Source organism: Tetrao urogallus (assembly GCF_951394365.1).
Source record: "Tetrao urogallus genome assembly, chromosome: 6".
NCBI classification, from domain to species: domain Eukaryota; kingdom Metazoa; phylum Chordata; class Aves; order Galliformes; family Phasianidae; genus Tetrao; species Tetrao urogallus.
In genome coordinates this window covers 48,236,531-48,250,351 of record NC_136819.1, presented here as the reverse complement: position 1 = coordinate 48,250,351, position 13,821 = coordinate 48,236,531, and the positions used below count along the sequence as shown (strand labels likewise).

General features: G+C 37.9%; 1 protein-coding gene across 1 annotated transcript in view; it reads left to right on the top strand.

Annotated features, from left to right (window-relative positions):
• Positions 1-603: 603 nt before the first annotated feature.
• SETD3 (SET domain containing 3, actin N3(tau)-histidine methyltransferase) overlaps positions 604-13,821 on the top strand; it is a gene marked incomplete at its 3' end in the record, with an annotated part of 45,045 nt that continues 31,827 nt past the window's right edge. Inside the window, exons 1-3 of the mRNA XM_079536750.1 lie at positions 604-679; positions 10,184-10,293; positions 11,876-11,968. Coding sequence (XP_079392876.1) covers positions 627-679; positions 10,184-10,293; positions 11,876-11,968 — 256 coding nt within the window. The 5' untranslated portion in view covers positions 604-626. The remainder of the gene's footprint in view (positions 680-10,183; positions 10,294-11,875; positions 11,969-13,821) is intronic.

Here is a 13,821-nt window from a genome sequence, read left to right as displayed (position 1 = left end):
GTAAGATATATTATATGTATTATATATAAGATATATCTTAAAATATTCATTTCTTCTAGTCTTTGCTGGTCCCTTGCACATCTTTAAATATTAATTTGAGTTCTACCAGTTCAACCCTTGATACAAAAGCAATTCTTTAATGCATCTGTATAGCTTGCTTCTTAAGGAACGTGTTATTAGGGAATAGTTGCTATTGTGTGTTTAAAACCATGTGACCCGTTTGTCATGCTCGGCTTTTAGTTTTACACATAAAATGGGCTTTTCAAAACTGGCTCACAGCCTTCTGGGTGAGTGCTGCATAGCCTTGTAGAACTGTAATCTGGGTGGGCCATGGGCTTCTGCGTGGCATTGCTAGAGCTGCTCAGGTTCAGGAACTTGATGAAACTGATGTATTGCAACAGTTTTTGATGTTCCATTGCTAACATCTCTAAACCAGCAGCATTTTTATAACTACTGCTACTCACTATGAAGAATGAAATACCGCCTGGGTTTTGATACTCCTGACATTAATAAATGCGTTTGTGATCTTGTGACTGGATAATCTTTTCTTTGGAAGCTACCTTCTCCAAATAGTGTCTCAGCAGGAAGCTCAGCTATGTATGGATGGATTCGTTCTTCGAGGACCTATGCTTGCTGGAGCATTATTTTTAGACCTGTGGAAAGTAGCATGGGTTGTCTGGTGAGAAAGGGAGAATAGCTGTCTGCCTTGGATGACCGGCAACAGCGTCTAATCTTCCACTTTGCTATGCACAGTTGCATTGGCAGCATATTAATATATTAACTCCTTAAAATAGAGAAGCGTCCATTCCCTCTGGAGCATGCTGCATCTGATTCTGTCTGTCAAGAGCAAAATGAAGCTGGCATTGTCAGACCAATTGGAGAGGCTTTGTGTGCTCTACAGTGAAGAAGCTGTTCCTTGTAAAAGCTTGAAGCTGCAGAAAATGACTGTTGTGTTCTCACATGGTAGTCAGATGCAGATCGGTATCTCTTTTCTCCTTTTTTAAAAGTCAGCACTCAGTTATTTCTGACTTCATTCCTAGATGATGATAGGGAATAAAAGTGAGGTCTGCAAGGGATCATAAAGTAGCATTTTTTTCTCTGTCTCACAGCTTTATGTAAAAAGAACAAAAAAAATGCAAGTCCTGCTTTTAAAACAACGGCAGATAATGTTGCAGTTCTCTTATCATTGTAGGATGCCTGACTCACACAACCTGTTTCTCTGGCTTATTAAACCTTTAGATCAATGTCTGAATAGAAGAAGCTGCTGCAATGTTGTTGAAGTATGGGCATTTGGAAGACTAAGGTGAAGCAACAGCTTAATGTGATAAATGCTTGCTTTTCTTTGCAGTGCCTTTGTAGCTGTTCTCTGGAAGTGGAGCAGAGGTAGAAATAGTAAGTTTTTTTTTTTTTCTGATGATACAAGCAACTAAAGACTTGTGCTGCAAACTCTTTGAAACTGCAGCCATAGTTTTAGTGTATACCTGCTTTGAAGATGGGAAGTTAATGTAGTGATGCAGCTTGAATGTGTTCCACCAGGGCCTTATTCCTGTGCTTGAGGAAAGCAAAAGTCTTTGCAACTTTGAGAAACATTTCATCTTCTCTAAGTATACAACTTTATTTTCCAACAAGTTCAGAAATGTCAGATCAGATGAATGACCAAGACCTGGCTTGAACATGTTTTCTCACATTGCTGCTTCCAGAATGCATTTTCTGTGGTGTACAGAGACAGAGCAGTGAGGTGTCAGGGGCAGCCCCTGCATGGCCATAGTCAGTGCTCATATCGGCACTGTCACTTGTGCTCTTTAAGGAAGAATTCCTTGGTTGCTTCCACTGTGGATGTCATGTCTGTATCTGGTGATTTGTCAGATTAAAGGATAGCAGTTCTGTTTGTGGAAGTAGCAAACTCCTTAGTACAAGAGCTGGGAAGCAGGATATTAATACTAATATTGATAGCATTCTTGTCAGGAGTCATGCTGATGCTTTTTTCGCTGCCTTATACCCTGACTGTGCAGAGGCAGTCCCAGTAAAATAGGAGCGCAGATATTCCAATGTTTTTAGCTATCAGTTTGGAAGAGCTGGAGATAAGAGATACTCAGGCTTCATAGGGATTTGTGGGGTCCTGTAGTTGTTTGCAGCTCCTTATCTGAACACTTGTAGGGTCTGGTCACATGCTTCCTAGGGTGGGCAGGATAGGTCAGTGACATGGCATGGGGCTTTTGTGGTCTGAGGCAGTGCAGGAGGAGGAATATTCTTCCTGATTGCATTCTGGGAGTGCAGGGAGCAATGCATTTACAATTGGCACCTCTGTGCTAAAATAAATGTTTAAAATCTTTGCTTTGGTTTGTTTTGTCACCTGCAAACATGCAAATAAACACCAAAACAAACAAAACTACTACTATGCCTACCCTACTTGTTCTGAAGTGTGAAGATTAACATTTCATAGCAGTTTACAGTGCCTTGTGATCTGTATACATGTTTATCAAACTATATATAATTTATTAAACACCTGAAAACTCAGGGCTGAGGCCAAATACATTTAATATTTCTGCACCTTTCTTATACCTCATAATCCAATAAATGCTTGTGTTAGAAGCTTTCATTTCAAACCCCCTACACTGTCACTTTGAGTTAACTTGGAACCTCTGAGGGTTCAGGTTGCCAACTATGAATGCCAAGAGATGAAAAGAGGCTAAGAGGAACCTGCTCCTTCACTTCCAAGGTCTAGAATTTCTGCCAGGATTTCAGCTAAAATGTCTAGTCTCTTCTTCCAAGTTGGTCATGATTTCCCTACTAAATGGGGAGTAGACTTAAGGTGAGTGAGTTGGGAAGGCCTTCCAACTGTATTAAATCCTAGATTGCATCACATAATTTAGGCTTTCATAGTAAAAGCTTTTAAAATATATATTTGTGTGAATGTGTGTTCAGACAAGTATGTGATGTGGTTCATGGCCAAAGCCTGGTGTCCTTTGTATTGTTATGCTTTGAATATACATTTCTGTATCCATTTGGGGGGCGGGGGGAGGTCTTCTTGGTGGTCTGATAGCAATCCCAAGCACTGCTAGTGGGGGTGTGGTGCCAACATACATTAGTGTGGAGAAAAGTTAGGAGAAACTGTGATGTTATCCAGAGAAAAACAGCAGTTACCTTAAAGCTGCCCAAATTCTGCTCTTAATTCCCATAATAACAGATTCACGTACACTGGGTAATGTCAACTGAGTGCTCAAATAAAGGTCGTGAAGGGATTTGTGATTCAAGCCATGGTGCCGGAACGGTCAGCCGGTGTATGCTGTTAGAAGAGATGAAGGTGTAATTAAACTCATTTTGAGGGCAGGAGTTGTGTGTGCTGCCGTGTAACATGGAGCAGATCCTAAGGTCTGTGCAAACTTGTTTGGTGCTGTGGATATCTTCCTTCCTCTGTACTGCCTGGTAGGGATATTTGCAAGTGTTTTTATCAGCATGTAAGTGTTGTAAGGAATGTGTGTGAGTAGGAAGCCCTTCAGAATGAAGGGCCAGTGGTGTCTTTGTATGGTTACATTCTGTGTCACCTCGCTGCTTGGATGAGGTTCTTAATGCTTGGATTAGTCACATTAGAAAATCCCAGATGCTGGGAGGAGCATCTGTGGCATCTGCTGCCTGTGCTGTGATTAGAGATGTGGGCTGTCCTGTAATGATTGTAATTATCTGGAAGGAGCAGTCAGCCCGCAATGGTAAATGGTGTTGGAGTTGCAATATGTGCAGAAAGCAGAGGGTAGACAAAGGTGTTAAAACAAAAAATAAACAGAACTGATAGACTTAATTTTTTTTTCACTGCATAGAAATAATCAAGGGCCCTATTTCTGCTAAGTTGCTTGAGGGCATTCTACTTAGGTGGAATTATTGTTGCAATTAAATGGTAGTCCTTGACATTAAGCATCTTTGGCTTTAAATCTCTTCCTTGGAGACCGTCCACTTAATTGGAATATATGTTGTTCTCTAGTTCTGTGCTAGTTATGTCATTGACTATAATACAATTAGAGGACTTTAAATAATAATAATAACAATCTATGCAGTGATACACCAGAACTTCTTACTGTTCAAGCAGACTTTATTCCACTCTGTGTGCTGTGTGAAGCAGACAGTGTAATATAATGATAGATATATCAATCAACATCTAATTTGTTGGGTTTTTTTTTGTTTTTTTTTTGTACATCCTAAAGAATTTGCATTCAATACCAGAATACATATTTTATTTTTTTTCAAAGGAAGGAGTGGTGGAAAGAGCCAAGTTAGGTGGAGTTCTGTTTTAAAGAGGTGTCCTCTCTTTTGATCATTAAAATTATTCAGATTGTTGACTAAGAAGCAGTTGCTGTGAGGGCTGACCCACATGAAATCTGTATTTGGGGACTCAAAAAGCAAATTTCGTGCTTAGATACCGTTGTCATAATCTTCAATTGCATCCAAGGCTCTCTCAAACTTTCAGGAAGCCTCTGTCTGAACTCACTCCGCAGAGAAATCTGGTTGTTGTTGGCATGCAGCATTGGGAAGCAGGACACGTCATGTTAAACCATCACAGGAGCTGTTTTGAAAATTTATGGGATTTTTTGTGGCTGTATGGAACTCCTGGAAATCTGTTTAGCTACAGGAGGTAGCACACAGTTGCTAGTTCCTGTTTTAGCATACCGCCATTCGGAATTCGACTTGTGATAGTATGTTACTTTCTGATATACCTGTACAGCTGAAATGCTTGTATCTGAGAAAAGCAATATACCACTGCAAGTGTTATGTATAGCTGTGGCAGTAGAAATTGGGAATGATGTTTGCATTTTTTAATTAATGGTTTTACTGCGTATTTTGGAGAATTCTCTTAGGTGAGCATCAGGAGGGTTGTTGTTGGCAGCAACTGCTCTCAATTGCTTGTGGACCAAACCCTTATAAAATCTCTTTTATCTTTGGAAGGGGTTGCTTTTGGGATTGTGTAACCATAGCAAACAGCTCGTGGAGCTTAAAGCACGTAAGCAGTATTTTCACAAACAATCAAAATGTATTTTACATCAGGGTTTATTGAAGCACGTGTCAGCCACGTGACTGTCTTATGCCTTCCTAAAGAGCCCAGCTGTAAAATTAAGTAAAAACAGCATCTTGTTGGAAAATAGTTGCTTTGCACGAACTGGATTTTTCTGAGTAAGTACAAAACCAACAATGTTCTCTTAGTATTTTTTAAATACTTAGTTGATGTTAACTGCTTTTGAAATAGGAACGAATTCATTTGCAGTATCTGTATTCAAATTCATCCTCTAGTAAGAGGAAAAACATTCCTTTGGAGGCATTAAGAGGAGAGGCGTAGATTTCAAACCTTTTGTTGCCAAGTTCTTTAAATTAGTGAAAACTTGAGATAAATTTTTAGCGTTGGTCTGATATTTATTTTCTCTGATTTTGCTCGTGTTCAGTGTTTCTTTTGTTTTCAAACGTTATTCAGTTAATTGTAGATGCCTATACTTTGGATACAATTCTGTACTTTCTTTAAGGAACACCAAGGCTCAGACCTACTGGCTTGACAGATCTCTTAAAGAAAATCAACAGGGAGAAGAGGCAAAAGGTTCCTGAAAGGGAGTAAAATCCAGCTGCTTGCTGATAATGGAGGAAGTGCTTAGAGAGGAAATACCTGAATGAAAACTCATTAGGTTTGCAGAGTTTATCTTGGGAAGACTGTTCTTGTTGAGAAGAGGTGGGGACAAATTATTTCATTCACTTCTCTTGAGAGAGGAAATGTGCAGTCCCATTGCAAATGGGTCATGTGTCTAAATAAGGTCTTTCAAGGGGAGGTAAAAGTGAAACTCACATGAAATAGGAGAAGCTGGCTTGGGGATTTTTACAGCCTTGTAAAGAAAGAAAGCTTACTCAGATGCAGCCTGGACCACAAGAAGTTGGATGAGCACACTGAAGAAAAATCCCTCTTTGTGGTGCTTTTCTTGTAGCTCCAGAAGGATCTGCTGTTGGTTGCTGTCATGATTCTTTCTATGGTAAAAATCTGGCAGGAGAAAAGAAGTGGATGGCAAAGGATGAAAATAATAGACTGTAAAAAGAGGCAGAGAAACTTCTCGCTATCTCTCTGGGAGAAGATGGATAATGCCCAACTTTTCTTCATAGAAGCAGGGAGATACTGGGGAAAGTGGCAGCTGTTTGCTCAGGCTGTTGCCTCTGTAGGGTAGATAGCTTGCAGAAAGAAAAGATTGAGGTAGAAGTCCTGTGTTTACATTGCATTCAAAGTAGAATGCATTCTTAAGTGGAAATGGTGTAGGCTTTCTACCATCAATCTTCTTAGTGTTTTTTCCTGTTAGTTTTTGTTACCACTGAAATATTGTAATATTTCAGATGCCCTTGAAAAGTTGGGGGAAAAGACTGCCTTGTTACAATCTTACAATTTAAATACAACTACAGAAACATGTTGGAGAAAGGGTACATAGTGAACTGCAATGATACTGTCTTTCATAGTGCTCTTGAGAAAAGTTTATGGGGGAAATGGAAATAAAAAAGGGAAGGGTAGTGCTGGGAGAGGTAATAGCAAGAAGGGATAAAGCACAACTAGGATGAGAGTGAGAGCTGGAAGGAAAGGCATTGAAACTGTAACAGCCATTTATTTACTGGGAACATCTAGATTAATACTTCAGGAGAGATGAGAGTGTTAATGTGGTTTCCAAGTGACATGATGTAGGTGGTTTTTACAAGCAAATATAGTGTTCATTGTAAGTGTATAAACTGAATTTTCTTAAAGATCACAGATATCTTCCTCCACCTACGCTGTTCTTACACTTCTTGATTCCATGCTTTCTATTCACTAAAATGTGTTTATCTTTACCAGCAGTCATAAGATTCAAGTTAAAAACAAAACAAAAACCCAACCCTTAACTCTAGTATTGGAAGCAAAAGGCCAAAGTCCCATTCAGCCTTGTCATACAGAATGTAAAGTGCATTCTCCTGCTTACAGATGGGAGAACTGATATCGGTTGCCTATAGGCACGTCTCTTAAGCCCCTGGATGTTCAGTGTATGTTGATACAAGATGTTTATACACTTCCTTAACAGAAGTAGAGGGGGAAATGACTTAGTCTAGGCAGTCAATTTTGGAAAGAAAAAAAAATTGCAAGCCTGGTTTGTGTACATCCTACTCATGTCAGAGCAGCCAAGGAACGTGTCCCACAACCACCTACTGTGCTCACCTCCCATTGCTCTTTGCATATCTTGAGAATTTCTTTGTCTTCTCCTTGTCTGCCCTCATCAACTCATTTCTGTCCTTCTAACACCCATTCTGGATTTGCACCCCTCACCTTCTGTGCTGGTGTATGGCAAGAAGATGGGTGGGGTGGGAACTTATGGAATGAGGACATCATGTAATTGGCATCTACAATGATCTGAACCAAAGGTGATGCAATGTTATGGCATTCCACTGCATTAGGAATATGGTGGTCCCTTTGACTTAATCAGGTAACTCTTCCTGTGGGAATTCCAGACTCGGTAGTTGTTATAAAAGCTCAGTGAAGTTTTGAGTGACTGGTTTACTGCTTTTGTGTACTGCTTTGTAAACTCAAAAGTAATGGCTGAAGCAAATGAAGCTTCTGCAGTCACGTCAGTTCTGTCTGCTGGTCATTCTTCCCTCTTCATCCGTCAGCGTGTTGGACATTTTCAATCCAATTTCAGAGTGGAAGAGTTCAAGCATGACGTGGCCAGTTTGCTCAAGGGAAAGCTGCCTTGAGAATAGGATATGTTTGGCTTGTTTGCCCAGCAATCAACATGAATGGTGGTAGTTTTGCTCAGTGTATTTAGATGTAGCCAAACTTAACAAAAGATGATATTGCCCAGCTAGAAGGGGAGGCTTCTGAAGGCGGTGTGGAGTTGATGAAGAGCTGTGGAGGGGAACAGAGAGCATTGCAAGAGTTCTGGGATCTCTGGAAAGGTGTGTATAAGACAGAAAGAGGCAGTTTCAGAGTTTTTTAAAAACTAATAGTAACATACTTAAAGCTAATACAGTATTTCCTTAGAACAGTTATGTTCACCACTGAACACAATTACAAGCTAGAAGCTTCTAGTTTTACACACTGAATGAGAGGAAGATATCTTTATAGTTTCTTAATTTCTCGTCTTAGACTTTTTTTTCTATTAAACTTACCTGCAGCTGTGTTTTTGTAAATGCTGCAATGAACTTTTTGGTGGTCTTGTGAATGGGAAAAGTTAAGATTTTTTTTGTTAATAGTTAGAATGGAATAATTCTAGTGGTTTTTTTCTGCCTATTTTTCTCCCTTGAAGTACTGTTCGCTAAGATCCGTATTCCTGTCATCCATGCTTTGCACTGCTTCCATATGGAAATGTGGCCCTGTGAAGTGGTCAAGTTCTCACATATCATAAGTATTAACATTTCCTTTCAGAAAGCTAAGTAGTATTTTTATCTCTGTATTTGAAAAAAAAAAAAAAAAGACAAACTTATTTTGGGATTTTCATACAGACTTCTCATGGTTACCCACTAAAGCTGTTAGGTGAGCATACTCTAAAGCTGTAAGTCAAAGGGAGAATATTTTACAGCTCATCAAAATACTGTTTGTGTGAGATATGGAAAAAAGTTCAAAGTCCTACACAACACGACTGCTCTTTGACAGCGGTATTAGGGGAGGGAGATGGATCATTTTTGACAGCAGTATTAAAGGGGGAAAAAGATCATTTACACCCATCACTGCCAGTGTTTTGGCATGATCCTTCTTTCCAAGCCAGCTGATACACTATATTTGGAAATGTGGCTGTGTTGTGTATTACCAAGCTTATTCATCATTGCTGTCAGCTTACTCTCCTTGCAGAATGATTTCAGGAATTTTAAGCAGTGTGCATTTGAAAGGGAACATGGCATTGCACTTAAAAAGTGTTAACCAGAAGGCAACAAGAAAAGTGAACTTGGGGGAAAAAAAAAACAAACAAAAACCCCTTAATTGAAATGTTGTGCTACTGCCTCTGATATTTATGAAGTTTGCAGTGCATCTCAGTCCTGAAGGCTTTTTTCTCTGCAAGTTATGCAGCTATGTTTTTTAGTGCTTTCCCTGCAGTCATACATGTATTGGCAAACAGCATGTCTTTTCATTGCTGTTATGAGAAACCAGTTTATACTTCCTTTTTTTTTTTTTTTTTTTCCTGAGACGTGGTTTTAATATAAGAAAAAAAAAATCTTAATTTCTGAAATTGTATTTCAAATTAAAAAATACTTTTAAAACTGCCTGTGGGCAGCCTGGTCTGGTGTTGGCGACCCTGCACATAGCAGGGGGGTTGAAACCAGATGATCATTGTGGTCCTTTTCAACCCAGGTCATTCTATGATTATACAAAATTCCAGAATCTTCTACAGAATTGGAATTAAACTTTAAAATCTGTTTCACAATCTGTAGATGTGAATTTAAATGTAAAAAGTAGCTTCACAGAGAAACTACACACTTATCATTTAGTTCTTGTGTTATCAGGATACTCATCTACTGCTTAAAAATGGCAGGTATCATTGCTTAGCTACACTGTTTTTTTCATATGTAATTGGTTATGTGTTGTAAATTTTTCAGCACTGATTTTCTTATACTGTACAAGAGCATCTTCAGCTAATGATCATTTTCTAGTCTTTAAAACAACATTCACTTATAATAGTAACGTAAATACCTACCATCATTTAATATTTTTCTTTATATCATATTTGAGAAGCTGTAGCTTACATACTCTGTATAAATTCACATGGATATCCTAATGAATATTATCTTCTGCCTTTCTATGACCTGAGGAAGTAACCCAATTTTGTATTGTGCGTAATAAACTGCTTGTGGTTGTTCCTTTAAAAACTATAAAGGATGTGAATCTGTGGGGTCTTTCCTTACCAGTCTGCACATGAGGGCTTGTCATGGTAGAAGAGATGCTGGGAAATTAAATTATGCAACTCAAGGGAGAGCTGATAAAATGAAACAGTGAACTTGGGTTGTTTGAGCCTCTAATCTCTATCTGCTAGGGAGATAAAAGAAGCCTTGTTGTGCCCCCACACTTCATAGTCTCCATGTCCTCGGGGACAGTCTGTCTCACTCTTGTGTTTAGTATCAGCAGAGGAAAGAATTTTGTTTGTCTTCCTGTCTGTTCGTCAATACTGTGTTTGATTTCTTAGCAGTTGGTGATGGTGTGCTCATTAATGTGTTTTAGTTGGAAGATGGGGAAGAAAAGCAGAGTGAAAACACAGAAGTCAGGTACAGGAGCTGCAGCGACAGTGTCTCCGAAGGAACTATTGAATCTGACTAGTGAGTTGTTGCAAAGTAAGTTTCATTTATTGCCCCTCAAGGAAAAAGGGTGATGTGCAAAATGATCAAAAATGTTCAATCATTCTCTTGTTCAAAACAGTTACTTCATGTTCTCTAAGCAGCCAACCTTGCAACCAATTTCAAATACAGCAACGTGTATTTCATAGCACTACATATAATGGTAAGAGATATGTAAATATCATTACTGTACATTACAGTATATATAGTATATATATTTTACTGTTGTGGGTTTATTACGTGTGTTTGTGCAACACAACGTATTTGGGTAGCTTTTGACTGTCTCCACTCAAGCCTAAACACTTGGTGAGATCAGTTAAACAAAAAACTGCTGTAAATTACTTAACATTGCAGCTTTGTCAAAAGCATTTTTCTTGTAAACCTCAAGAATTATACCATTTCTGTTAAGCTTCTGAACAACACTTCGAACTGACACCAGAGTGGAAAAATTAACAATGGAAAGCAGCACTGCAACGCAACTGCACTGCTACTGTTGTCTAAAGTAAAAACGCTTATTTTTATCACTGCTTAGAAATTTTCTGCAGAGCTCAGGTCTGGTGTGTAGACTAAAGGTGGTTTCACTTGTTGAGGAAATTGGAGTGTATCCATTATTTCTACAAAACGTGAAAAATGGAACACAGATTCATATGATGATGCTAAAATACTGTTCACACTTGTTACTGTCATTGGCAGCTGTAGTGAAGCTACACCGTGGTTGAAGACAGATCTGCATTTTTATACCCTGGACACATCTAAATGTTGCCTTTGAAAAATCAATTTTCTCTTAGCATTGCTCATAAAGAGGAGACAAGGAGTTGGCAGAGCAGTTTTGTGCTTATGCTACAGTTGGCCTGTGCTTTGCTACCAAAAATAAAATATAGATCTAATTTTCTAAGCAAAGCCAAGTATCAGCTGTTCTTTTTGTCAAGCTTCCATATTTTGTTCAACAGAGAGATTTGCAAATCAGTTGAACAAAGTAATCTTCAGCTGCCCACTTGGATTTGTGTAGCTCAGATCCACATGCTGGCATTTAGAACACTGTCAGAAACATTGGATTTAATCTAACAGTGAAGCTTGGCTAAGTCTTTCTTTGCTTATCCTTCCAGTATGTATGCATCCTTGAGCATTACATTAACTAGGTAGATGAAACAGATGGACTAGCAAATTCTTCATTTATTGAAGTTAAACTCTGTGATATTGTTATCTGCTTTCGTTACAGTAAGAATAATGGCAAGTAGGCTAATGTAAATTGTGATGCTTATTGAAAACAAAAGTTATGGTTCTAAATGTCTTTCTTCCTCTAAGCTTTTTTTAAACATCTAGTGTTTCTTCTATCTGACAAACAGATGGAAGTAAAATAACTTGGGTGAGTTATACTATGAAAATTTCAAAAGTCTCTAGCCATTACATGTCAAAAAACCAGGATGTTTTTAACAGCAGAGATGGTGTTTACCATGCAAACACATTCATGGGACTGAAGTACTAGACTTCAGGTAAAGATACTGTGAAACTGTGACCTTCTATCTGTTGATGTTAAAATGTATATATTAAATATTTTTGTTTGGCATTTTTTTTCCAGAATGCAGCAGTCCTACCCCAGGTCCTGGTAAGGAATGGGAAGAATATGTGCAGATTCGTTCACTTGTTGAGAAAATTCGCAAAAAACAAAAAGGTGAGTGTGGAAGACTGTGAGAGCTGGTTGGCTCATACAGTACTAATTTGCCCTAAAACTTGTTTCTGTTGACAGCTAAAAGAGAGATTTTGTTGTGGTTATGTAAATATTGTGCAATTCTACTATGTTGGGACAAAAATATAGTTCTCATGATATGCAGCTTCTTTGTACGTTTAAGTGTCTTAAATGCTCTGATGAGCATAATCACTGGCATTAGCAATTTTAATATTTGTGTTTATGAATGAGTACCACAGACAAATGATTTTTTCCCATAATTAGAAGAGACAGCTTGAGATTGTGGTGAGATGACAATCTGAAGGACTAAAGTAAAATGTCATTGGAGAATAATAGGCCTTTTTGATTTCCAGTTGTCTAGTCTGCCTTCTTTGCCTCTATGAATTGGAACATTTGAAATTAAACTTTATGAATATTTTAATCTGAACACTTTACTGGTCATGGAAATGATTTCTGCTTTTCAAATAATGACATCAAATTTAGACAAAATGGAAGCATATAAATGTACAAAATAAACATCTATCTGCTATATACCAACCATAAAATTAAGTATATACTTATGATATTACGGTTTATCTGAACTATTATTAATGACTTTCCTAAGTTTAATGTATGTTTATTGTTCAGATTAGATCAGTTTGCTTTCACTATGTTCTGCAATAGCTGTTAAATAAGCTTTCTTTTTACTTGTAAGTAAGTTCTAAAAACTATTTTCCACTTAGTCTTTAATAAAAGCAACCTCTTCAGAGAGTTGTTTTAATGTCTAAGAATTATCTTTTTTTACTTGAGGTTCAGACTGGAAATACCAGAAAATGTCTTTATGGTTTTCTTCCCTCATATTTATGTAGCGAAGAGGAGGGGTGGGGAAAGAGCCAGACTGCATGAAGCTTGAGTGTTTCATTGTATCTGTCAAGTAGCAGACTGTTTAGGAGCTTTAAGTGTTCTTTTAGCTCCTTTTGAAATATATATTGACTAATGTATAAAACTCTCGGTTCATAAAAGATCTTTTAAACCTCTGAACTGTAGTTATTAGCAGAGGACATATCAAAAAGTAAATGATACCGTTTGAATTACTGCCTCCTGTAACTGTGCATTGAACTCGATTCATTCTTTTACTATCCAGTAACTTCTATAAAGTTGAGGTACGTGTCCTGGTTTCTGCAATGTAACCCACGTGTTGTGGTAGAACATAGTTCAGGTTAACAAGAGCAGTTAGTGTTGGCGTGGAGCTTTCTGCTGTATCTCCTGCACCAAAAAGGCAGAACTATTTATGGCAAAAATCTGCTGGCAGCAGTAGAATTTGTTAATAGGATACATTTTTTTTTTTCCTTGAAAGATGCACAGCCACAACACGATTGCCATACAAATGTCTTCTAATGTACATTTTCAAATGCACAGTGAGTATGAATAGTATGGTGTCTTTCAAAACTATTTTTTGAATTGAACATAACTTATACGACGTAGTTTTTAAGATTAATATGAGCTTTAAATGATTAGCAATGGGATTGTGAACTGAGGCTGGGAATTTTAAGATGTACAGTACTTTGTGCTTTTCTCAAACAGGGCAGTGTGTTGCAGAACGCAAAACTAAAACTCTTCACATGAAAACTGAGTATTTTTGTTTTCTAACTTTTTTTGCTTCATGAGCCAAAAAGGGAATTTTAGAGCTGATTTTTCAGTTCTTTTATCAGTACAGCTATATTTTATTTTGAATTAAATAGTTCTGTAAGAGTGACTGAATTTTAAATACTGAAGATCTGCAGAAGTTATGCAGCTAGCCATACTAGGTATGCCTTGGCTAGCCTTATCTCTAAATATATTCCACAGAAAATAACTTA